The sequence below is a fragment of the Nerophis ophidion genome, linkage group LG09 (assembly GCF_033978795.1).
Source record: "Nerophis ophidion isolate RoL-2023_Sa linkage group LG09, RoL_Noph_v1.0, whole genome shotgun sequence".
Taxonomy (NCBI): domain Eukaryota; kingdom Metazoa; phylum Chordata; class Actinopteri; order Syngnathiformes; family Syngnathidae; genus Nerophis; species Nerophis ophidion.
This window is the reverse complement of record NC_084619.1, coordinates 62361838-62387294: the sequence shown is the minus strand read 5'-3', so window position 1 is coordinate 62387294 and position 25457 is coordinate 62361838. Positions and strand designations below refer to the sequence as shown.

The following is a 25457-nucleotide window of genomic DNA, read 5'->3' as shown; positions in this document are numbered from 1 at the left end:
TATAGACTGGATGTTGACAATATTATGTTAGATCCACTATGAACTGGACTTTCACTATTATGTTAGATCCACTATGGCTTGGACTCTTACTATTATGTTAGATCCACTATGGCTTGGACTCTTACTATTATGTTAGATCCACTATGGCTTGGACTCTTACCATTATATAAGATCCACTATGGACTGGACTCTCACACTATTATGTTAGATCCACTATGGACTGGACTTTCACTATTATGTTAGATCCACTATGGCTTGGACTCTTACTATTATATAAGATCCACTATGGACTGGACTCTCACACTATTATGTTAGATCCACTATGGACTGGACTTTCACTATTATGTTAGATCCACTATGGCTTGGACTCTTACTATTATGTTAGATCCACTATGGACTGGACTCTCACTATTATGTTAGATCCACTATGGCTTGGACTCTTACTATTATGTTAGATCCACTATGGACTGGACTCTCACTATTATGTTAGATCCACTATGGCTTGGACTCTTACTATTATGTTAGATCCACTATGGACTGGACTCTCACTATTATGTTAGATCCACTATGGCTTGGACTCTTACTATTATATAAGATCCACTATGGACTGGACTCTCACTATTTTGTTAGATCCACTATAGACTGGACTTTGACAATATTACGTTAGATCCACTATGAACAGGACTCTCACTATCAGGCATGTGATTTGACCATAATGAAAAAGACTGAAAAAATGTCCGGGGGTCTGGGGAACGGAGGCCCCCAGCCAGGGCCAGGGCATGTTTTAGCATGTTAATTTACCATGCTAAAATTAACAAAGACAGCACCATTTGAAGAAAATATTTTAGTGTTTAAAGACATGAAAACATCATTATTAGAACATACATACCCAATAATCCTAATGAATCACTGTATATGGTTCAGTCCCAACAGTATTTAGTCACTAATATTTACATCTTGTGTTAATTTCACATCCACAGGTATCACATTGATCAGTGTTATTATCTACAGTTTATTTACAGCAGGGGTCACCAACCTTTTTGAAACCAAGAGCTACTTTTTGGGTACTGATTAATGCGAAGGGCTACCAGTTTAAAACACACTTGAATAAATTGCCAGAAATAGCCAATTTGCTCAATTTACCTTTATGAAATATATATATATATATATATATATATATATATATATATATATATGTGTGTAAAAATTGGTATTTCTGTCTGTCATTCCGTTGTACATTTTTTTTCCTGTTACGGAAGGTTTTATGCAGAGAATAAATGATGGAAAAAACACTTAATTGAACGGTTTAAAACCGAAAAAAAAATGAAAATTACATTTTGAAACATAGTTTATCTTCAATTTCGACTCTTTAAAATTCAAAATTCAACCGAAAAAAAGAAGAGAAAAACTAGCTAATTCGAATCTTTTGGAAAAAACTTAAAAAATTATTTATGGACCATCATTAGTAATTTTTCCTGATTAAGATTAATTTTAGAATTTTGATGACATGTTTTAAATAGGTTAAAATCCAATCTGAACTTTGTTAGAATATATAACAAATTGGACCAATCTATATTTCTAACAAAGACAAAACCATTATTTCTTCTAGATTTTCCAGAACAAAAATTTGAAAAGAAATGCAAAAGACTTTGAAATAAGATTTAAATTTGATTCCACAGATTTTTTAGATTTGCCGGAATATTTTTTTTGAATTTTAATCCTGATAAATTACAACAAATATTTCACAAATATTCTTCGTCAAAAAAAACAGAAGCTAAAATGAAGAATTAAATTAAAATGTATTTATTATAGTTTACAATAAAAAATAATAAAATGACTTGAACATTGATTTAAATTGTCAGGAAAGAAGAGGAAGGAATTTAAAAGGTAAAAAGGTATATGTGTTTAAAAATCCTAAAATCATTTTTAAGGTTGTATTTTTTCTCTAGAATTGTCTTTCTGAAAGTTATAAGAAGCAAAGTAAAAAAATAAATACAAATATGTAAACAAGTGAAGACCAAGTCTTTAAAATATTTTCTTGGATTTTCAAATTCTATTTGAGTTTTGTCTCTCTTAGAATTAAAAATGTCGAGCAAAGCGAGACCAGCTTGCTAGTAAATAAATACAATTTAAAAAAATAGAGGCAGCTCACTGGTAAGTGCTGCTATTTGAGTTATTTTTAGAACAGGCCAGCGAGCGACTCATCTGGTCCTTACGGGCGACCTGGCGCCCACGGGCACCGCGTTGGTGACCCCTGATTTACAGTATTACCACATTACTTCAGTTCACTTCACACATTTAATTGCTTGGAGAGCCCTAACATGAGCTTTCCTTGCAAATTTCTGAGCAGCCTGCATTTTCCTTATGGTCTCTGCTTTTGTAGCTTCTTTTTTGGATTTCACTGCCAACTTCTGCCTCTTGGACTCTCTCTCCACTTCCATCTGCTCTAGATCATCCCTGTATCCGTATTATTTCCTATTTTCAAATATGAGTAAACAGTACTGTATTGTTTACTCATATTTGAAAATAGGAAATAATAATAATGTGAGGACACTGACATATTGCATGAAACAAGTGTGAAAATATTTACCTTCAAGATTGTTACACCACTGACAATATTGTTTCAAGAAACTACATGAGAACTTAATATTACAAAATAGTATTATATGCAAATTTATTGCAAATAAATTGTTAACCGGAATCAATAATTCCACTCTTTGAATTTCTGTAATTTCATAATATATTTTCACGTGGCTTTTTATTTTTAGAAAAAAACATTTATAATTCGCAAAGCAATAATTGGTTAATATTTAAAACAAACATGCGTATTTCGCAAGCAAATATTTTTTCGCTTACTTCATTATTAACTACCCTGTCTGCAACTGAAGTGGATTGTTTGGGTGGATCTTTCCTCTCGATGTCTACGGCAGTTGTCGATGTTAGGTCCGTAAGGTTTGCTCACTTTCGGTTGACATCCAAAAAAACCAGCTAGTGAAAAGTTTGTTTTCCTTGCTTCAAGTTGTTTCATATGTTTTTGGCGTTTCGCATGTACTTCCAAAGCCTTGAAACCTTGTGATCCATAGTCAATGATATCATGACACCATGTGCACAAAACTTTCCCGGGACAGTCGATTTTCCGAATAAAATCGTCGAACAAAGTCGTGACTTCCTTCTTCCCAACAGTATCAGTGATTTCCCTTTCCATTCAGTCCCAACGAAACTTATTTTTGACATGTTTATCAATTTCTTTTACTCGTGAAGCGTCCTTTCTCTCGAGAACCGACATTGTTTACATTTGGAAAAGGGCGGTGATGACGTCATCATTCATGACAGATGTCCTGATTGGTCGACACTTTTTCCCCTCCGAGATTAAAAAAGACGGAATTCCGACTTTAGAGGGAAAAATCCCATGCCTGCTTACCTGACTGAGGTCCTCTGCATCAGCGCACATCTTCTCCACCAGGGACAGCTGCTCCCGGGCTTGGGTCTCGGTGTGCTCCCTGAGTTTGGAGCTCCAGTCCTGGTTTCGTTGAAGCAGCGCTGCAGACACCACCCAAACGTGAAGACCACCACTCAGAGATGTGGGTATCAGGGAAAGGAGGGGGGGTTTAGTACCGGAAACGGAATCTTGGAGGCGAGAGCAGCAGCCGCTCAGCTCCTCTGGCGCTCCCTGACTCTGGTCCAGGTGGCGCCGCAGCGAGGAGGCCAGAGAGCCGGAGGTGGAGGCGAGGAGGTCGGCCTGGGCGGAGGCCCGGTGCTCCACGACGCTGCAGCCGCTGAGGAGCGCAGAAAGCGTCCGGTGACTCCAGAAACACTCGCCCGACGTTGGGACGGGGAGGACGCAGGCTCACCTGCTGAGGTTCTCCTGAAGTTCCTGAAGAGGGGTCTTCAGGGTTCTGGAGGGCAAGCACAGGTCCTGCAGGCACCGCATGGCCTCCTCGGTGCTCTGAAGCAGGTCAGAAGGTGAAGAAAGGTCACCTCACCGGGGACTCGGGATGTGTATTATGGCAAATAGCGCTTTTCTACCCTCAAGGAACTCAAAGCACTTTGACACTACTTCCACATTCACACACTGATGGCGGGAGCTGCCAGGCAAGGCCCGAACCACCACCCATCAGGAGCAAGGGTGAAGTGTCTTGCTCAAGGACACGACGCACGTGACGAGGCTGGTAGAAGGTGGGGAGGTGAGGTTGTTGGCACGGCCACTCTCACACTATGGACTGGACTCTGACTGTTATGTTAGATCCACTATGGCAGGGGTCGGCCACCTTTACCACTCAAAGAGCCATTTTGACCCGTTTCATATAATAAAGAAGACAATGGGAGCCGCAACCTTTCTCGCGGATATCTGCTGATGGTCACCCAGATAACAATAATAAGGGCGTACTACGAAGCCATTGCCTTTGACGCCTTCTACAACATGTACAAGCAGCTTGCCAGCCCCGTGACATGTTGTTAGAGACTTTCGCATATACACGTACACGACTGCAAGGCATAGTGGTTCAACAGCCATACAGGTTACACTGAAGGTTGTGATATAAACAACTTTAACACTCTTACTGATATGGGCCACACTGTGAACCCACACCAAACAAGAATGACAAACATTTCGGGAGAACATTTGCACTGTAAGACAACATAACAATTACCCGGAATCCCACGCAACCATGACACTTCCTGGCTGTATTACTTACCTTCTTAGCTTGTCGGATGTCCTCCTCCAACTGATCCTGCTTGGCCTGGAGGGAGGTCAGACTCTGCACCGTGGCCTCACGCAGACCCCCCAGGTCCTGGACCAGACCTCTGAAGAACTGGCCTATATCCTGCATGGCCTCCACCTGCGGCAGGAAGACCAGGCACAATGTTTTTGAGAAGACTCGGGTAAATACGGCGGTATTCTAATCGTCACAATATTGCTGTGACGACTGACGGTACAAAACTAAAACTTGGCGAGGGGAGTTTTTTTCTGCCGCTTTTGCATTAGCCGATGAAAAAAGCAACTACATCTCCCATAATTCTCAGCGCAGCCAACGACCAGAGGCCAGGACCAATAGGTGGGGGACTAATGGAGGGAGAAGTATGATGAGAGGAATTGTTTTTATTTCCTGAACATTACACCAAGGTCCATCCATTACTTTTTCAGTTATGTTGATTCTGTTCATAACTTTTATGGACAGAATTTTTAGGCGCAGTCAGGGTGTTGAGGGGATCTAGTTTGGTGGCTTGCAGGATTAAGTCTCTGCTTTTTGCAGACGATGTGGTTCTGATGGCTTCATCTGGCCAGGATCTTCAGCTCTCAGATTGATTCGCAGCAGAGTGTGAAGAAACTGGGATGAGAATCAGCACCTCCCAAGTCCGAGTCCATGGTTCTCGCCCGGGAAAGGGTGGTGTGCCATCTCCGGGTTGGGGAGGAGACCCTGCCCCAAGTGGATGAGTTCAAGTATCTCGGAGTCTTATTCACAAGTGAGGGAAGAGTGGATCGTGAGGTCGACAGGCGGATCGGTGCGGCGTCTTCAGTTATGCGGACGCTGTATCGATCCTTTGTGGTGAAAAAGGAGCTGAGTCGGAAGGCAAAGCTCTCAATTTACCGGTCGACCTACGTTCCCATCCTCACCTTTGGTCATGAGATTTGGGTTATGACCGAAAGGACAAGATCCCGGGTACAAGCGGCCCAAATGAGCTTTTCTCCCTTAGAGATAGGGTGAGAAGTTCTGTCATCTGGGAGGAGTTCAAAGTAAAGCCGCTGCTCCTCCACATGAAGAGGAGCCAGATGAGGTGGTTCGGGCATCTGGCCAGGATGCCACCCGAACACATCCCTAGTTTCAGGCAAGTTCGACCTGTAGGAGGCCACGGGGAAGACCCAGGACATGCTGGGAAGACTATGTCTCCCGGCTGGCCTGGGAATGTCTCGGGATCCAACGGGAAGACCCGGACGAAGTGGCTGGGCTTCCCTGCTTAGGCTGCTGCCCCCGCGACCCGACCTCAAATAAGCGGAAAAAGATGGATTGATGGATGGAATTTTGACAGCAATGTGTTACATTTACTCTGACTTGAACAAACTGCAACTTGTTCAGAACAGAGCGGCTAGACTTGTACTTAAATGTTCTTTTCACACTAATATTTAATTCATGCATTCACGCCTGTCCTGGTTGTCTGTTGAACAAAAAGAAGCATTGTAGTCTCCTTATGTTCTTTAGAACTATCATGTTCGCTCAATCACCAGAGTACTTTTACCAACAGTTTTTAAAATCAACTAACACACACATTCATGACACCAGGAATGCCAGCAATGGCTATTTGGAACTTCCTGCTCCCAGGACATATTTTCTTCAAACACAGTCATGTATGGATGTAGATCATTCTGGAATGGGTTGCCATCTCACATTAATTTCTCACAAAGTACATTGTCGTTCAAGACAGCTTTAAAGATACACTTATTGCAGTTGCCCACATGACGGGAATTTTTAATACTGTGTTTAACTAGCTTTTTTATCTTATGTTGTATTTTTCCTTTGTATACAGATTGGTAATGCATGTATTCTTTGTATTTTTATTTTGTATGCTCCTACTTGGACCCCAGGAAGACTGGCAGTCGCCTTGGCATCAGCTAATAGGGATCCATTCAATAAATAATAAACAATAAACTTTTATTCGGAATCAATATATGCTCCAAATATCCGTCATCGGTAGTGATGGTTTGATGAGGCGTCATGAAGCGTTTCGACACATTGCAAAACTGTATTGATACTGTGTCACTAAATACTGACATCTGCTGGACATTAAAAATCCCTACAGGCAATCTACGGACCGACTCAACTGACACTGATTTTATGACCTAGTACAGGTGTCGGGAACCTTTTTGGCTGCGAGAGCCATGAAAGCCAAATATTTTAAAATGTATTTCCGTGAAAGCCATATAACATTTTTTAACACTGAATACAACTCAATGTGTGGATTTTTAAGTAAGACCAACATTTTTACAGTGTAAGTCTATTATTCTTTTTAATGACATTGTTTTTCTGAAGCTAACCAATAATAAATAAAATACTTAACATAATGCGACCCTCTAGTACCCCGAAAGACAGCTTGCTTTGGCAGAGCCACCCGCAGCCTTGAACCGGTGCGGTAGAGAACATATGGATGGAAGAAAATGCATGAGAATGTTTTATATTTTGAACGTTGTGATTTCCAGCGGAGTTATTCATTACTTATCGTGTTAAGCAATGTCTGCTAAGATTTATCTGAGAGCCAGATGCAGTCATCAAAAGAGCCACATCTGGCTGACGAGCTATAGGTTCCCTACCCCTGACCTAGTAAATACAATAATATAAACCAAGTCATTGTAATTCATTTAAGATTATTTCATATCTTCATTTAAAGGGGAACATTATCACCAGACCTATGCAAGCGTCAATATATACCTTGATGGTGCAGGAAAAAAGACCATATATTTTTTTAACCAATTTCCGAACTCTAAATGGGTGAATTTTGGCGAATTAAACGCCTTTCTGTCTATCGCTCTTTTTGCGATGATGTCAGAACGTGACGTCTCCGAGGTAATACAGCCGCCATTTTCATTTTCAACACATTACAAACACCGGGTCTCAGCTCTGTTATTTTCCGTTTTTTCGACTATTTTTTGGAACTTTGGAGACATCATGCCTCGTCGGTGCGTTGTCGAAGGATGTAACAACACTAACAGGGAGGAAGTTGCACCACTGGCCCGAAGATGCGAAAGTGTCTGCCGCCAGACCCCCATTGAATGTGCCGGAGTGTCTCCACATTTTACCGGCGATGACAGACATGGCACAGAGATGTATGGATAACCTGCAGATGCATTTGCAACAATAAAGTCAACGAAATCACAAAGGTGAGTTTTGTTGATGTTGTCTTATGTGCTAATCAGACATATTTGGTTGCGGCGTGACTGCCAGCTAATCGATGCTAACATGCTATGCTAATCGATGCTAACATGCTACGATAAACAATGCTAACATGCTATTTACCGGCAGACATGGCACAGAGATGTATGGATAACCTGCAGATGCATTTGCAACTATATTACGTTTCCTTGGACCCACATTTAATGCGAAAAAAACACTTACCAATCGAAGGATTTAAGTTGCTCCAGTGTCACGAGATGCTTAAGTCCTGATCGTTTGGTCCGCACATTTTACCGGCGATGCTAACGCAGCTATTCGGCCATGCTATGGTTATGAATAGCGTCAAAAGCTATTCGCTCAATAGCTTCAGTTTCTTCTTAAATACTTTCATACTCCAACCATCCGTTTCAATACATGCGTAATCTGTTGAATCGCTAAAGCCGCTGAAATCCGAGTCTAAATCCGAGCTAATGTCGCTATATATTGCTGTGGTATTCGCCGTTGTTTGTTTACATTAGCAGCACTGTGTGACGTCACAGGGAAATGGATAGTGGCATCGCAAATAGCGAAAATCAAACACTTTAAAGCTTTTTTTAGGGATATTCGGGACCGGTAAAATTTTGAAAAAACTTTAAAAAAAATTTCAAAAAATACAACAAGCCACTGGGAACTGATTTTTATTGTTTTTAACCCTTTTGAAATTGTAATAATGTTCCTCTTTAAATAAAAATATATTTTTATCTTTTTTAGATACAGTCAATAAATAATGTGAATATTTTATCTTCTTAGTTATTATTTCATTGCGTAAATCTTTCTTTTGCCTGAGGCTGCTCCATGGTCTCGGACGATGATAAATTACAAATGAACAACGACAGAAGTGCGGCGATTCTGTTGGCGGCAGCATCGCGTTGACAGATGCGCTTCCTTATAAACAAAGTTTGGCGCCCAGGCGTCACTTGGACACAGTTGGCGTATCGCTCACGTGACCGAAACAGCTCATGATCGATCACGTGACTTTCTAAAAGCGATACGCGCACCGACACAGGGTTTTGCTCTATGAGCTCGACGCATGCGCCGATGCATCGGTGTTGCCGGACCCATCACTAGATATCGGCCTCCTTCACCGCTAAATATCAACATCGGCCCAATATCGGTCCACCTCTAATAAAAATACCAATTAGTTGACCTTGTCAGCCACAGCTCGCTGCGCTTCCATGCTGCTCCTGAGGGTGGCGCTCAGCTCTTTGAGAACAGAAAAACCCATCAGGGTCTGACACTGCAGAGCCTCCATGTCCTGCCGGTGCTCCTCCTAAACACACACACAGAGGTGCAAAAATAATATAAAAAGATCATTCACAAGTCTTGCCACCAGGGGGTGATATCACTTTGTTTACAACAGAGCCTTGTTTAGCGTAGGGACAACCCGGTTCCAAACATGGCGCCCTGTAATCACCTGAGGGACTTTTGACCAATCATTTAGGAGATCCTCTGGTCAAAAGCCCATCACGTGACAACACGGGCGCCATATTCGCTGTTAGCTGTCATCATGGAAACGAGAGCGTGTGCATCCTCACCAGGAGCTCCTCCATAATCTGCTTGCTGCGCTCACAGAGCGCCGGGAGCCGCTGGGCTCGCTCCTGGCAGCGGGCCACGCCCTCGCCCACCAGCTGGCCGACTCCGCCCACCAGGTTCTTCATGCCGCTCAGGGCGGAGGTCAGCGCCGCCGTGTTGATCACCAGCAGACCGTCTGGACAGGAAACACGGTAGCGTCAGTCGGAGGTGCGTGCGCAAAGGGGTTTGCGGCGGCGTACCGATGTCGTGCGAGTAGCCACTCAGCATGCGAGCGTGTTCGCCGCCGTGCTGCTTGATGCTGTCCTGCACGCCGCTGAAGGCCGCCGCCATGCGCTCGGACAAGCTCTGCTGCACCAGCTGGTTGTGCAGCTCCACCTGCACCACGAGCACGCCGTCGTGAGCCCGCTTTGGTGCCATAAAAGTCTGACGGCGTTCTTACCGCTTTCTTCCTGTCCAGCTTGGCGTGCAGACCCGAGACGTCGCCGGTGCTGATGTCCACTGTGCTCAGCAGCTGTTTCAAGATCACAGGAATAAAACCTACTTTGAACTTTAGTAGAGTGAAATATATTATTTATTAAGTGAGATGTGAGTGTGTAAAGGACTTCTTAATATTATATTATTTACTTTCCTTACACTTCTAAATATCATCTGCAAGTATGCATTCATTTCGGTTTGTTGTTGTAGTCAGGAAGTAGTCTTTGCCCTTAAGTTGAATGTGCCAGTCTCGTCTTTTGTGGAGTCCCACAAAGTGTTTATACCAGGGGTCACCAACCTTTTTGAAACCAAGAGCTACTTCATGGGTACTTCTTAATGCGAAGGGCTACCAGTTTGATGCACACTTAAATAAATTGCCAGAAATAGCCAATTTGCTCAATTTACCTTTAATAAATAAATCTATATATATAAAAAAAAAAGGGTATTTCTGTCTGTCATTCCGTTATACATTTTTTTTCCTTTTACGGAAGGTTTTTTTGTAGAGAATAAATGATGAAAAAAAAACCACTTGATATAACGGTTTAAAAGAGGAGAAAACACGAAAAAAATGACAATTTAATTTTGAAACATAGTTTATCTTCAATTTCGACTCTTTAAAATTCAAAATTCAACCGAAAAAAAATGAATAGAAAAACTAGCTAATTCAAATCTTTTGGAAAAAAACTAAACAATTATTTATGGAACATCATTAATAATTTTTCCTGATTAAGATTAATTTTAGAATTTTGATGACATGTTTTAAATAGGTTGAAATCCAATCTGCACTTTGTTATAATATATAACAAATTGGACCAAGCTATATTTTTAACAAACACAAATCATTATTTCTTCTAGATTTTCAAGGACAATTTTTTTTAAAGAAATTCAAAAGACGTTGAAATAAGATTTAAATTTAATTCTACAGATTTTCTAGATTTGCCAGAATATTTTTATTTTAATCATAATAAGTTTGAAGAAATATTTCACAAATATTCTTTGTCGAAAAAACAGAAGCTAAAATGAATAATTAAATTAAAATGTATTTATTATTCTTTACAATAAAAAAATTACTTGAACATTTATTTAAATTGTCAGGAAAGAAGAGGAAGTAATTTAAAAGGTAAAAAGGTATATGTGTTTAAAAATCCTTAAATCCTTTTTAAGGTTGTATTTTTTTCTCTAAAATTGTCTTTCTGAAAGTTATAAGAAGCAAAGTAAAAAAAATAAATGAATTTATTTAAACAAGTGAAGACAAAGTCTTTAAAATATTTTCTTGGATTTTCAAATTGAGTTTTGTCTCTCTTAGAATTAAAAATGTCGAGCAAAATGAAACCAGCTTGCTAGTAAATAAAAACATTTTAAAAATAGAGGCAGCTCACTGGTAAGGGCTGCTATTTGAGCTATTTTTAGAACAGGCCAGCAGGCAACTCATCTGGTCCTTACGGGCTACCTGGTGCCCGCGGGCGGGCACCGCGTTGGTGACCCCTGGTTAAAACGGTAAGGTTTGTACTTATTACACATCAGCTGTTTGATTGTTACGTGCATCCTATTTGGAGCTTTTATTACCAAAGTTGGAGTGCTAATCAGTAGCATGTATATGGCATATGCAATGTAAATTAGCGTCGAGCTAGCACATTTGTTTCAATGCATTTCTCACGTGTTGGAGTTATTGTGTATCTAATGTGAGTTGTACAAACATATTCCATTTCTTTAGCACCCTCCGCGACCCTGTAATGGACAAGCGGTAGAAAATGGATGGATGTGTTCGCTGTTAGTGCATGTTTCATGCTGTACAGACATAGCAGCAGGCCCATAATGAGTTTTAACATATTTCATGTTGTACAGACATAGCAGCAAGCCCATACTCATGCTGTACAGACATAGCAGCAGCCCCATAATGAGTTTTAACGCATTTCATGCTGCACAGGCACAGCAGCAGGCCCATGAGTTTTAACTCATTTCATGATGCACAGGCATAGCAGCAAGCCCATAATTAGTTGTAGCATATTTCATGCTGCACAGGCATAGCAGCAGGCCCATAATTAGTTTGAACATATTTCATGCTGCACAGGCATAGCAGCAGGCCCATAATTAGTTGTAGCATATTTCATGCAGCAGGCCCATAATTAGCTGTAGCATATTTCATGCTGCACAGGCATAGCATCAGGCCTGTAATTAGTTTCAACACATTTCATGATGCACAGGCATAGCAGAAGGCCCATAATTAGTTGTAGCATATTTCATGCCGCACATGCATAGCAGCAGGCCCGTAATTAGTTGTTGCATGTTTCATGACGAAAAAATTGAAAAGACTGAATGTGCTTTTGCGTTTCCTGTAAACAATTTGGACGCCCGAGCTAAAATGAACGTGTCAATCATTTTTAGCGAGGTGCGAGAGGCGGGACCTGCGTGGCGGTGTTGTAGAGGTTCTCCTGGGCCGAGTGCAGCTCGGTGCTGATGAACTCCTCCTGAGCCAGCCTGTCTTTGGTCTGCTGCAGGTCTCTGCTGGTGTGGTCCAGCCTATGCGCCAAAAAGACACGCATGGAAAAGACACATGAGGACGACCACGTCACAGTGAGGATGCAGTTTTTTTTTCAGTTTTTTTTTTTTTTTACATCTGCTGCTTGTCGTCCAGCTCGGCGGCGCAGTGCTCCAGTTGGCTTTTGCCTTCCATGAACAAGTCGGTCACCTGTGGAAGCAGCATACGCATCTCCGTCAAAGTCAGGAGAACGCACGGACGGAGAGGATTCAATGTGGACAGGAAGTTATGAGGGGCCGTTCGGGACATTATTCAGAATTACCTCTAACATACACTACTGAAATGCTCTCACATAAATAACTGAAATGTTTTTTCAGTATTTCAGTAGTGTGTATAAGTGTTTCAGTAGTGTGTGTGAGAGAAAAACATTTCAGTTGTTCATGTGAAAGTATTTCAGTAGTGTGTATAAGAGTGTTTCAGTAGTGTGAGGGAAAAACATTTCAGTTGTTCATGTGAGAGCATTTCAGTAGTGTGTATAAGACTGTTTCAGTAGTGTGTGAGAGAAAAACATTTCAGTTGTTCATGTGAGTGCATTTTAGTAGTGTGTATAAAAGTGTTTCAATAGTGTGTATAAGAGTGTTTCAGTAGTGTGTATAAGAGTATTTCAGTAGTGTGTATAAGAGTGTTTCAGTAGTGTGTATAAGAGTATTTCAGTAGTGTGTATAAGAGTGTTTTGGTAGTGTGTGTGAGAGAAAAAACATTTCAGTTGTTCAAGTGAGAGCATTTCAGTAGTGTGTGTGACAGAAAAACATTTCAGTTTATGTGAGAGCATTTCAGCAGTGTATGTAAGAGGTAATTCTGAATAATGTCCCGAACGGCCCCTCATAGGAAGTAGCACGTTTCCTCTCTTGTGGAGCCGCTTGCATCTACCTTCTTAAGCTCCGCCTCCATGGCAGCAATGCGCTCGGTGTACTCCAGTGCTTGTCCCTCCTGGGCGTCAATCTGTCCCATCATGCTCCTAGAAAAAAAAAAACACCCCAATTTTAGCGCATCCACCCACGCACACACAAACACAGTCACGCTCGCACGTACGTGTAATTCTCAGTGGACAGGTAGACGCCATTTTTTTCCCGAGTGGCGGCCAGGTCACGCTTGAGGCGCTCGATCTCCTCCGTGTATTCCTGATGACATCGACACAATCATCATCATCATCCGTGCTGAGGACTCCCACAGGGGCGGAGCTTGACTACCTTGATGAGCAACCTCTTGGTGAGCTTCTGGTTGACTTCCGGCTTGTTCATGATGTTCTTCGCTCTGCTGGCGTACTCCAACGTGCTCAGAGTCTCCTGCACCACAAACACACGCACACACGTTAGTTGTGTGTCTTCCTCACCAGGGGTAAAGACAAAAAGCACCTCGAGGTTGCTGGAGGAGGGGGACACGGTGGCAATGATGGAGGTCTTTGTGCGTCCTCCCAGGGAGTCCTGCAGTATTCTGGTCAGCTTGGACTCTCTGCGGCAGGACCAGATGCCCGTAAACGAAGGGTTAAGGTGAGACATTGTTTGTAACAAAGTTAACTCTGACATGAAGACCCCGTTTAAACGTGCATTGCGCGCACCCTGGATCATGTCACAGCTTTTGTTCTGCTCACACGGTCACTAAGGTGGGCACTATGTTTGACAGATCAACATAATGTGTATTATATTTATCCATGACGGCATTTTTGTTGTAAATTGTGAGGTGTGTCTGTTAAAATGATGGTTGTTTTTACAAATGATGACAGATGTAACAAGAGCATGTATTGTCTTTGTGTGATGATGTAAATGAGGTGTGGTTGTATTGTATATTAAGTATGTGTCCATGAAAGGGCATTTTATGACTTTTCTAAATTTGATTACATGATACGGTATGATTTTATTGTCATAATTTTATTGCATGATTTTTGTATCCCTTTAATTTAGGTAGCCAGGGACTGCAGATGGAAATTAGCTATTTAGCTATAATCTGGTACAGAACGTATCTGTCTTTGATTTTAAAGTTTCCGTGCATTGTCCCTTCAAATAAAGACTAAACAAACAGCTTTTGTTCAAACATTTTATAATAACTGGAGTGTAAACAACGTACCATGTTTTTTGGAGAATATGACCTATATATTCCTATGCTTTGAACCCTCTGGCTTATACAACGGTGCAGCTAATTTATGGATTTTTATTTTGCCAACAGCCTTACAGTTTTGTATTCAACAAATGGTTTTCACAGAGACACTGAAAATATGTTTTAGGTTTTGTAATATGCATTTCCTGTTTCATGCCTTAACCTCTAAAGGCCTTAGTGGCCACATGCGTGGACAGCACCTTTTAGCTCTTAGTTCCAAAATTGTGTACACTACTGAATTGGGGTCTTATGGCCGCTTATGTGGACACTTATACTGCCATCTGGTGGTGTCAGAAGAGTATAACATACAATGGAATTTGGAGAAAAAAAAAAGTGTAAAAATAAGAATTACCATGTCACTAAACATGAAGTACACCAGGCGTGTGGGTCGGATCACAGCTGACTCTTCTCACCCTGGAAACAAACTATTCTCCCCTCTCCCCTCAGGCGAAAGACTACGGTCCATCTAGACCCACACCTCCCGCCACCTGAACAGTTTTTTTCCCCTCGACTATCAGACACAAGAACAATAACAAGATCTGATAGTTCAGTTACAGCTCATGTTATTCTATTCTGTGTTAATTGTGTTTTATATTAGGCCAAGCAAAAATCTTAGTTTGTGAACCCGTTCTCAAACAATGGCAATAAAAACTCTTCTGATTCAGATTCGGATTGTTGCTTACGGACTTAGTACATCATATAAAAAGATGATTCTTAGTTTTTTATTCTAATTAGGGTCCAATAAGCCCAAATAGCAAAGAGAAATTTAAAAAAAGCATGTAAACAAAGAGCTTGGGCCTTAAGAGGTTAAACTGCGGCGGCGATGACCAAGAAGAACGCGGAGTTGGACTATAAATACAACACTTTATGTACATATTTATATACATATTTATATAATATGTAACTACAAGCTCCATTCACAGACAGAGTCCCATTGCTTTTATGAGCGGGCGAGCGAGTCAAAAGCCGGGGGAAAAAAAATTATAATAAATCAATTTAATTTGTGGCGGCCGTAATTCTTTCGTGACGGGCCGCCACAAATAAATGAATGTGTGGGAAACCCTGTACAGGGTGTCACATTCAGCAATTTTTTTTTAGAATATGTTCTGTTTTTTTAAGGCAGTCTGTCATAACGTTTTCAAGCAGACATTATTGTGAGGTTTTGTATTAGTGTTCCGAATAATAGATATACTGGCCCCCAGGTACATTTTTTTCCTCAAAACATGGCCACCCCGGGTCAAAATAATTGCCCAGGCCTGCCTTAGAGGAACATTGCTCTACACCGTGTTAGGTCAACTGAACGGAGACGGTGTCATCCTTAGTAAATGGTCACCAGCCAAGAGAAGCACTGCCGTGCAGCTCTAAAGTAAATGTGTGTGTGTGTGTGTGTGTGTGTGTGTGTGTGTATGTGTGTGTTTGCAGACCTGTACGGGACGTGCGGGCGTTTCTCCACCAGGGCGGTGATGACTCTGCCCAGCGTCAGAAGAGACTGGTTGATGTTTCCCGCCTCTCTGGCCCGTTTGTCCACCGCACCAGAGCGCCCGATGTTCTCACTGCCGGCCAGGTCCACCTGGAGGAGGGCACGGTAGTCGCTCTCAGAGACAAATGACTCCCACGGGCTTTTGTCGGGGAACGGATCCTCACCAGGTTGAGCTTTCCGATCTTTACCAGCTCCTCGCCGTCCATCGTAATCTCCTTCATGTGGATGGTGACGGAGAACACCGAGTGGGAGCGACTGGCGAAACACAAACGGCAGTCCATCAGTTAGCAAACTTGGGACGTTCTGGAGGAAGCCAGGCGTTGGCCGGGGCTACCTGGAGTATGCGTTCATGAGAGTGGAGGCGGTCCTCCTCTTAGCGGCTCCTCTCTCCAGGATCAGATACACCTCATCTTTGTTGTGAACCGTCACCTCCTCCAGACCTTTGACCACCACGCCGCGCTACCAGCACAATAGCAAAAGTGTTAACATGCTCGTGTTTGCACCGGGCCGTGTGGTGCTCCGACCTTGTTTCGCGGGTCGTCAAAGAGCTGCAGTCTCTCATTGACGTCCTCGGTGGGACTGAGGAGGTCAAAGAGCTCCTCGTTGTAGATCTCCAGCAGCGACACTTTGACGGAGAACTCAGTGCCGTTCTCAGACAACTTCTCAAAGATCTGGTGGAGAGTTCTGGGGATGATCCCGGCGAGAGGGTCCTGGAAGAGCAACGAGAAGAGAGCGGTCACTTGGCGGCCAGGAGGTCCCTCCCGCCAGAGGGGACTTCCACTTGCCTCCTCCCACGTGAACTGCTCGTCCGGACTCCTTTCTCCCTCCATCGTGAAGGTCTTTCCCGTTCCCGTCTGACCGTAGCTGCAAAGACATGGCAGTGAACGCCAGGCGTAGCCAGCAAGTACGCTCCCGCGACCACGGCGCGGACACTCACGCAAACACGGTGCAGTTGTAGCCCATGATGACCTCGTCCAGGATGGGGCACACCACGCTGCGGTACACCTCGATCTGCTTGGCGGCGGGTCCGAACACCTGCCAGACCAGAACCAGCCGGGGGAGCGAGTAAGAGTCCGTCACACAAAAGCACGTAAAAAAAGTGGAAGATCACCCACCATGTCAAAGGTGTACGTCTTCCGGGACGCCTTGTCCGCAGCGGCCCCCGTCTTCATGGTGACTTCCTTCCTGTTTGGGTCGCAGTCGACGACGCTGTGGGACTTGCGCTCCATCGTGTTGAACGGTCTGACGGGGGAAATGTGGTACTTGTTACCTTACAGGCAGCACTGTGTGGCGTTCGGGTCTGTGGGACCCGTTTTTATTCTTTTATTAAAAGAAAAATTATACAATTAATTAAATTTTCAAACTGAGACCCCCTGGCTTTGGCTAATTTTCTGTGAAAAACATACCGTATTTCCTTGAATTGCCGCAGGGCTTATTTTTTGCGCCTGCCTTGAATTACTGACGGGTCAAACTCGCTTCCCAAAATAATTAGCGCATGCTTAGTATTACCGCCTGGTCAAACTCGTGACGTCATGAGTGACACTTCCCCTGTCATCATTTCAAAATGGAGGAGGCTGATTTCAATACCAGTAATTTGAAATCGCATAAAGGGAAGAAGATTAAGAGCTATTCAGTAGGATTTAAGGTCCAAGCTTACATCACACTCATATTTTTACTGCATACCTTTGGCAAGTGCAGGAGTGAGAAGATGTTTTGAAATAATTAGGGCATGCTTACTTTTACCGCAAGCCTTTGGTGAGCGCAGGAGTGAGAAGATGTTTTAAATTAATTAGCGCCCAGGTGGCAATTCAAGGAAATACGGTATATTAGAATACATATTTAATGGCCACAAACCATACACCCCCCACTACACATTTCTATTACATATAAGATGTCCAGGTCCACTGGACCTGGGGCTAAAAAAAAAGGTGGAAATTGATGTTCTGTGTAACGCACGCACGCACACAGCAGGCCTAGACAGGAGGAGGACAGAGTGTAGGTACACAGAACATCAGAGGGTCAAATGTGCGAGAAAATGAGAGCAGACAGTGTTGACCAACAATGTTGCAACCTCGTGTTGGAACCGCAGGTGCAAAAACACAAAAGAAGAATCCCTATGGGATGCAGAAACTGGCAGAGAAATTTCCATGCAACGTTCATATTGTTGTCACTCAGCCAGCGTTTGTGGGTCTGATGGACCCGTTGCATTTTGTGGCTTTTAATGCCTCACAATCCAACACTTTTATGTTAAAATACAGAACAGATGTTTATTGGGATGAGGTAAACATCTGTTCAGTATTTTAACATAAAAGTGTTGGATTATCAGCGCCGATTTTTTGGCATTTTGACATACAGTATGTGGATATTTGCCCGAGTTCGCAAACACCCACAGTGTGGGCTCATTAAAAGTAGTGCGCAGTTTCATGTCCCGCAATTCAGTGGACCTGTTCGAGGATTCAGCAGGCTTGTTCTCGTGAGACTACCTTTGACGGGTCAAAGGTAGTGCTGGGCGATATATGAAATATAATCGATATATCGCGGGTTTGTCTCTGTGCGATATAGAAAATGACTGATATTCGAATATACGTTCTCACACAGTTGTTTTTAGCTGCGGGCATTACACTACAGGCGTTTCTCACTCTCTTCTCGCTCCTTCTCAGAGACATAAAACCAGCGCACATTCTTACATACGTCACATTCAGTCACGCGTGCAACGTCACACGCCCTCGCGGAGCAGAGAGGTAGCGGCATGGTAACATTAAAGGCCTACTGAAATGAGATTTTCTTATTTAAACGGGGATAGCAGGTCCATTCAATGTGTCATACTTGATCATTTCGCGATATTGCCATATTTTTGCTGAAAGGATTAAGTCGAGAACATCGACAATAAAATTTGCAACTTTTGGTCGCTAATAAAGAAGCCTTCCATGTACCGGAAGTAGCAGACGATGTGCGCGTGAATTCACAGGTTGTGGAGCTCCTCAAATCCTCGCATTGTTTACAATCATGGCCACCAGCAGCGAGAGCGATTCGGACCGAGAAAGCGACAATTTCCCCATTAATTTGAGCGAGGATGAAAGATTCGTGAATGAAGAAAATTAGAGTGAAGGACTGAAAAAAAAAAATTAATTAAAAAAAAAACAAAAAAAAACGAGGGCAGTGGGATTAGACACATTTACAAGGATAATTCTGGAAAATCCCTTATCTGCTTATTGTGTTACTAGTGTTTTAGTGAGATTATATGGTTTACCTGAAAGTCGGAGGGGTGTGGCCACGGGTGTGGTGACCGCCAGTGCCTCTGAGAGAAACGCCACGTTTTTCGACGAGGCGAAGCGAAGGCAGTCGTTGGGGCCGGGCTGAGCTTTTTTTCCCACTCCTCCATGGTGGAAGCATGCCACGTTCGGGGGCGGCCGGTCGGAGGAGACAAGAGAGTCCGCAGCTGCCTCTTTGACATGTGAACGAGGAACGACGCAAGCTATATGCTCATGTCTACGGTAAGAGCGGACTTATTACCACAATTTTCTCACCGAAACCTTCCGTTTGACATGTGGTAGGGAACCATGTTCGCTTAACCACTCTGTTCCATAGTAAAGCTTCACCGTCATCTTTCGGGAATGTAAACAAGGAAACACCAGCTGTGTTTGTGTTGCTAAAGGCAGCCGCAATACGCCGCTTCCCACCTACATCTTTCTTCTTTGACGTCTCCATTATTAATTAAACAAATTGCAAAAAATTCAGCAACACAGATGTCCAGAATACTGTGTATTTTTGTATGCAATTCATTACCATGAATTGATTAACATGGACCCCGACTTAAACAAGTTGAGAAACTTATTCGGGTGTTACCATTTAGTGGTCAATTGTACGGAATATGTACTGAACTGTGCAATCTACTAATAAAAGTATCAATCAATCAATCAATCAAATGTGATTAAAGCAGACGACTTATAGCTGGGATCGGGGCTGGAACAACATGTCCGCTACAACGAGACGTCAAACGCACGCGTCATCATACCGCGACGTTTTCAACAGGATACTTCGCGCGAAATTTAAAATTGCAATTTAGTAAACTAAAAAGGCCGTATATGCATGTGTTGCAATGTTAAGATTTCATCATTGATATATAAACTATCAGACTGTGTGGTCGGTAGTAGTGGGTTTCAGTAGGCCTTTAACTGTTGTGCTAGCGGTAATATGAGAGAAAGAAGGTACGAATCTGGTAACAAATGAAGGAAGAAGAATTAATTCCCAAGAAAAACAGCGCGGGGTCCAGCGTACGGCGGTGGTTTGGCTTCAAGCAGGAATATGTTGAACAATTATGCGGCAAAGCGTTGCTACAAAAAGTAGTAGCACTACTAATGTAGCATAATTTGAAAAGTCACCCGCTCGGGAATGAAGAGTGCTTGAAATTCCGCATGTCAACAACTCCGTTCAGTGCCACACCAACAAAATGCCGAAGCAACCATTTCCAGATCAACACCGTATGAAAAAAATATTCAACGACAGGAGATACCGTCCGCAGTAACCTACCCCACAGCGAAGGACATACACTTTTGATTTCCTATTATGCAGCTTTTTATTTCACACTTATTGAAATATCTTGTGTGACATCATGCACAAAAGTGCACCTTATTTGTTTTAAACTATTGTAGTGGCGTTCTGTACAAAAAGTGCACTTTAATTTAGTGTTTTGATATGTCATCTTGGTGACATCATGCACAAAAGTGCACTAATAGTTTGTTTTAAAATGTCTCTGACAATCTTGCACTTTCTGTTTTGGAAATGACATGAATGTTTGTCCCACTGCTTAATAACTGTTTAATAAATACAGTTTTGGTCAATTGACTTAGTTGTGAATTCCCTCTCTGCATGAAAGTTTAAAATGAGCATATATTAATTAAGTATGAACAAGAATGTTTTAATGTAGACATAGAATCATCAGACTGGTGTGATTATATGTATCAAGTGTTCATTCAAGGCTAAGGCAAAATATCGAGATATATATCATCCATCGCGATACGGCCTAAAAACATTGAGAGATTAAAAAAAGGCCCTAGCTGTTCAAAGTCGGGACCCAGGGTGGATCACTCATCTGTGCATAAATCTGCGCTGCTGACTTGTCTCCACTCAAGATGATCTCCGGCTGGCCCCACTATGGACCGGACTCTCACACAATTAACTAGATCTATTTGACATCCATTGCGGGGAGAAGGGTCCCAACCAAGGTTTCTCATAGTTTTTCCTTGCCCTGATGTGGGAACTGAGCTAAGGATGTCGCCGTGGCTTGTGCAGCCCTTTGAGACATTCGTGATTTAGGGCTATATAAATACACTTTGATTGATCAACTCCTAATAACCGGTATCGGCCTTTTTGCTTATCGCTACTGTAGTGGCTGCTGTTGGCAGGAGCTCTGTGCTCTTGTGTCATCCTTTTGTGTTTCCCTCTTGTTTTCATGTGTTATATTTTTTTGCCTTTTGGTCCGGGACCCTTTGGGACTGTGAGACAAGGGGTGGCACTTTCGTGACCTCTGCGGTGCTTTTTTGTGGACTTCTGGATCTGCCTCCCGGGAGCCTTTTGGCCAAGGAGACCAGCTGCAGGGTCTCTGCCACACCGGAGTCAGTTTGGAGGGACTGGAGGAGATGCGGATGAGGGGACAGGGCTGCGGAGCTAGCACTAAGCGCCGGGACGGAGAGGCTTTGCGGTGTCTTGGCTGGGTGAGCAGGTGTCGGACACCTCAGTCTCCTTGGACGTATCCTCGCTCATCCATGCGGACCGGACACTGGCCGAGAGTTGGTTGGCGGCCGAGAGTGGAGTCGGCTCTCCTGGTTGCTTTGTTGGGTCTGCTCCTGTCTCTGAACATGCTCCCTCCACCCCAGCGGGTGATGGCGTGGAACACCGCAGAGGCCACCACAGTGTATATGTTTCTTTTAGTTTTTATTCATAGCTGTGTGTAGAAGTGGCTGGCTGTATCCGCTGCTTTGGTGTTTGATGTTTCCCTCTTACACACATGTGAGAGGGATGTGTACTATGGCTATGAGTTGTTGTTTTTTTCCCTTGGCCTCAGTCTGGAACCCCTCTCCAGGGCCCAGGCTTAGCCCAATTTTATTTTAAAGGCCTAATGAAATGAGATTTTCTTATTTAAACGAGAATAGCAGGTCCATTCTATGTGTCATACTTGATCATTTCGCGATATTGCCATATTTTTGCTGAAAAGGATTTAGTAGAGAAAATCGACGATAAAGTTCGCCACTTTTGGTACTTCCTGAAAAAGCCTCGTCTTTACCGGAAGTCGCAGACGATGACGTCGCAAGTGTGGGGGCTCCCCACATATTCACATTGATTTTAATGGGAGCCTCCAACAAAAACAGTGATACGGACCGAAAAAATGACAAGTTCCTCATTATGAGCGAGGATTAAAGATTCGTGTTTGAGGATATTGATAGCGACGAACTAGAAAAAAAAAAAAAAAAAAAAAAAAAAAGTTAAAAAAAAAAATAAAAACGCGATAGCATTGGGACGTATTCCGATGTTTTTAAACACATTTAGTAAGATAATTCCGGGAAATAGCTTATCTTTCTATTGTGTTGCTAGTGTTATAGTGAGAAGTACGGCCACAAGTGTCGAAGGCAGCTATACGGACGACACAAGCTCAGCTGATATCCAGTAAGTGGCGACTTTTTAACCACAATTTTCTCACCGAAACATGCTGGTTGACATGTGGTCGGGATCCATGTTCGCTTAACCGCGCTCTGATCCATAGTAAAGTTTCAGCTCCGGGAATTTTAAACAAGGAATCACCGTGTGTTTGTGTGGCTTAAGGCTAAAACTTCCCAACTCCATCTTTCTACTGTGACTTCTCCAATTTTAATTGAACAAATTGCAAAAGATTCAGCAACGCAGATCTCCAAAATACTGTGTAATTATGCCGTTAAAGCAGACAACTTTTACCTGTGTGTGTGTGTGCAGCACTCATACTTCCTAAAAACCTGTGACGTCCTGCGTACACGTCATTACACAACGTTTTCAAGACGAAACTCCCGGGAAATTTAAAATTGCAATTTAGTAAACTAAAAAGCCTGTATTGGCATGTGTTGCAATGTTATTATTTCATCATTGATATATAAACTATCAGACTGCAAGGTGGGTAGTAGTGGGTTTCGGTAGGCCTTTAATCTAAATGGTAACACCGAAATAAGTTTTTAAACTTGTTTAAATCGGGGTCCACGTTAATCAATAAATGGTAAAAAGGTAATGGGTTCGAGATGGATTTGAACAAGTGCCCTAAGGAACTCAGTATGAACAACTACAGTCCTCCGCTCTACCAACTGAGCTATCGAAGAGATTGGTTGTTACCGCTTTTTAATGTAACCAATCGGATGGTTGTGTGGGTGGGACAATGCTGGAAATGTTGAGAGAACAGGATGAAACGACAAGGAAATGAACACAAATACCTTTTTTGCCGATATATGATCAAAATATTCCCAGGCGGCGGAAATGATCTCCGACGACGATAAATTACAAATGACCAACGACTGAAGTGCGGCGATTCTGTTGGCAGCAGCATCTCGTTGACAGATGCGCTTCCTTATGAACACAGTTTGGCGCACAGACGTCAGTGCGACACAGTTCGCGTATCGGTCACGTGACCGAAACAGCTCATAATCGGTCACATGATTTTCTAAAAGCGGTACGTGCCGACACAGGGTTTTGCTCTATGAGCTCGACGCATGCGCTGATGCATCGGTGTTGCCAGACCCATCACTAGTCCCCACCAAGGTTTCTCATTGTAGCCCACTGGGTTGAGTTTTTCCTTACCCGGATGTGGGACCTCAGCTGAGGATGTCACCGTGGCTTGTGCAGCCCTTTGAGACACTTGTGATTTAGGGCTATATAAATACACTTTGATTGATTGACTCTTAGTAATCGATATCGGCCTTCTTTGACTACTAATAATAGGTATCGGCCGTTTAGCAGTCACAAATCACACTGGAAATAAAGGAGAATATTTCGTACCTGCATCTGACGACCACTTGAATGTTTCTCCCCTTTTCTTCTCGCTTGACTCCACTCAGGTTGTGTGAAGCCATTACTGCAGAGAAAAAGAGTTTGTTATCAAAGACGCCACTTTACAAGCTGGCGCTGTCTCCACGTTAGCATATTCGCTAGCGATAACCGCCTTAATCGGCCGGACTTCTAAAAAACTTACCGAGGGCCTTTACGAGTTATTCGCTTCTGCTCGGAATGTGTTTCACTTGTTTATTCGCGGTGTCCGCTTCTGCGAGGAAGTTTTTGGTTGTTGTTTTTTTAGGAGTTGGCTTTCTGCTCGCCCCACTTTTGAAATTCAGCCTTCCTGGCGCCCAAACGTCAACAGACGGCTCATAGTGCTTTTTTTAAAATTCGTTCAGCCAATTGCAGAAGAGCAACGCAAAAGAACGACTCTATTGGTCAATTTCGACACGTGATCTTTCGCCGTGCATCTTGGGAAATGACTGCTATTACGCGCGCATGTTTTTAAATATGGTATTTAGCGTTATTATTGTATAGCAGGGGTGTCCAAAGTGCGGCCCGCAGGAAATTTTTTAACGGCCCCACGGCACATTTTAAAAATACGATTGAAAAATGTTTCAAACGTGAAAAGTGATATACAGCAGTGGTCCCCAACCTTTTTGTACCCGCAGACCGGTCAATGCTTAATAATTTGTCCCACGGCCCGGGAGGGTGGGGGGAGTTGTCTTTTTATTTCATTTTTTTATTTTTCCTTTGTTATGAAAAAGGGACGTTTTTGTCATGAAAAAGGGAGGTTTTTGTGGTTGGTGCACTAATTGTAAGTGTATATTGTGTTTTTATGTTGATTTAATAAAAAATATAGATATATTTTTTTATTTTTTTTTAAATAAAAATTAATAAAAAAATATTCTGCGGCCCAGTACATATGGGGCCACAGCCCGGTACCGGGCCACGGCCCGGTGGTTGGGGACCACTGATATAGAGGACTAAACGGGTGAACTGTACCAAGAAAATGTTGCAATGTTTACTCTAATAACACAAAGCTGCCATGCAGGCTGTTACTTTCTTTAAAAATAATAATGAATCAAAATCAATGTCATTATGAGTTATTGACCTATTCAAGGCTCCAATTACGTCACGTTAAATTTGCCACTTTGAGATATTTTATGGGGAAAATGTTGCATATTTAGTTTTTGCCATATAAAAACTGAGCTGTTTTTTTAAAGAAGGGCCTAAAATGAACAAACAAAAAACATAAACAACAATAAAACATATAGTAAATTATTATGTAGAAAGCTGGAACGCAAATGGCGCACGACTAAACTTGAGGTGCACCATCAAGCATGGAGTGATAGTTTAATAACTTATAAACGCATGCTTACCTTAGCTAAAACTAATTATTACTCAA

The 25457-nt window shown here is 42.6% G+C and overlaps 1 protein-coding gene across 2 annotated transcripts in view; it reads right to left on the bottom strand.

Moving 5' to 3' along the window:
* kif11 (kinesin family member 11) overlaps positions 1-24443 on the bottom strand; it is a 29799-nt gene extending 5356 nt beyond the window's left edge. Inside the window, exons 1-23 of one of the 2 annotated variants that reach the window (XM_061911504.1) lie at positions 24249-24443; positions 24056-24131; positions 17158-17284; positions 16980-17077; positions 16828-16906; positions 16567-16752; positions 16377-16501; positions 16207-16297; positions 15987-16132; positions 13824-13920; positions 13659-13754; positions 13501-13589; positions 13339-13426; positions 12545-12618; positions 12335-12449; positions 9895-9966; positions 9695-9830; positions 9458-9630; positions 9070-9192; positions 4695-4838; positions 3852-3946; positions 3616-3776; positions 3422-3540 (exon numbers count right to left, since the gene is read on the bottom strand). In XM_061911504.1, the coding sequence (XP_061767488.1) occupies positions 3422-3540; positions 3616-3776; positions 3852-3946; positions 4695-4838; positions 9070-9192; positions 9458-9630; positions 9695-9830; positions 9895-9966; positions 12335-12449; positions 12545-12618; positions 13339-13426; positions 13501-13589; positions 13659-13754; positions 13824-13920; positions 15987-16132; positions 16207-16297; positions 16377-16501; positions 16567-16752; positions 16828-16906; positions 16980-17077; positions 17158-17284; positions 24056-24129 (2508 nt within the window). In that variant the 5' untranslated portion in view covers positions 24130-24131; positions 24249-24443. The remainder of the gene's footprint in view (positions 1-3421; positions 3541-3615; positions 3777-3851; positions 3947-4694; positions 4839-9069; positions 9193-9457; positions 9631-9694; positions 9831-9894; positions 9967-12334; positions 12450-12544; positions 12619-13338; positions 13427-13500; positions 13590-13658; positions 13755-13823; positions 13921-15986; positions 16133-16206; positions 16298-16376; positions 16502-16566; positions 16753-16827; positions 16907-16979; positions 17078-17157; positions 17285-24055; positions 24132-24248) is intronic. The other variant, XM_061911505.1, reaches the window with a different exon arrangement.
* Positions 24444-25457: the final 1014 nt, after the last annotated feature.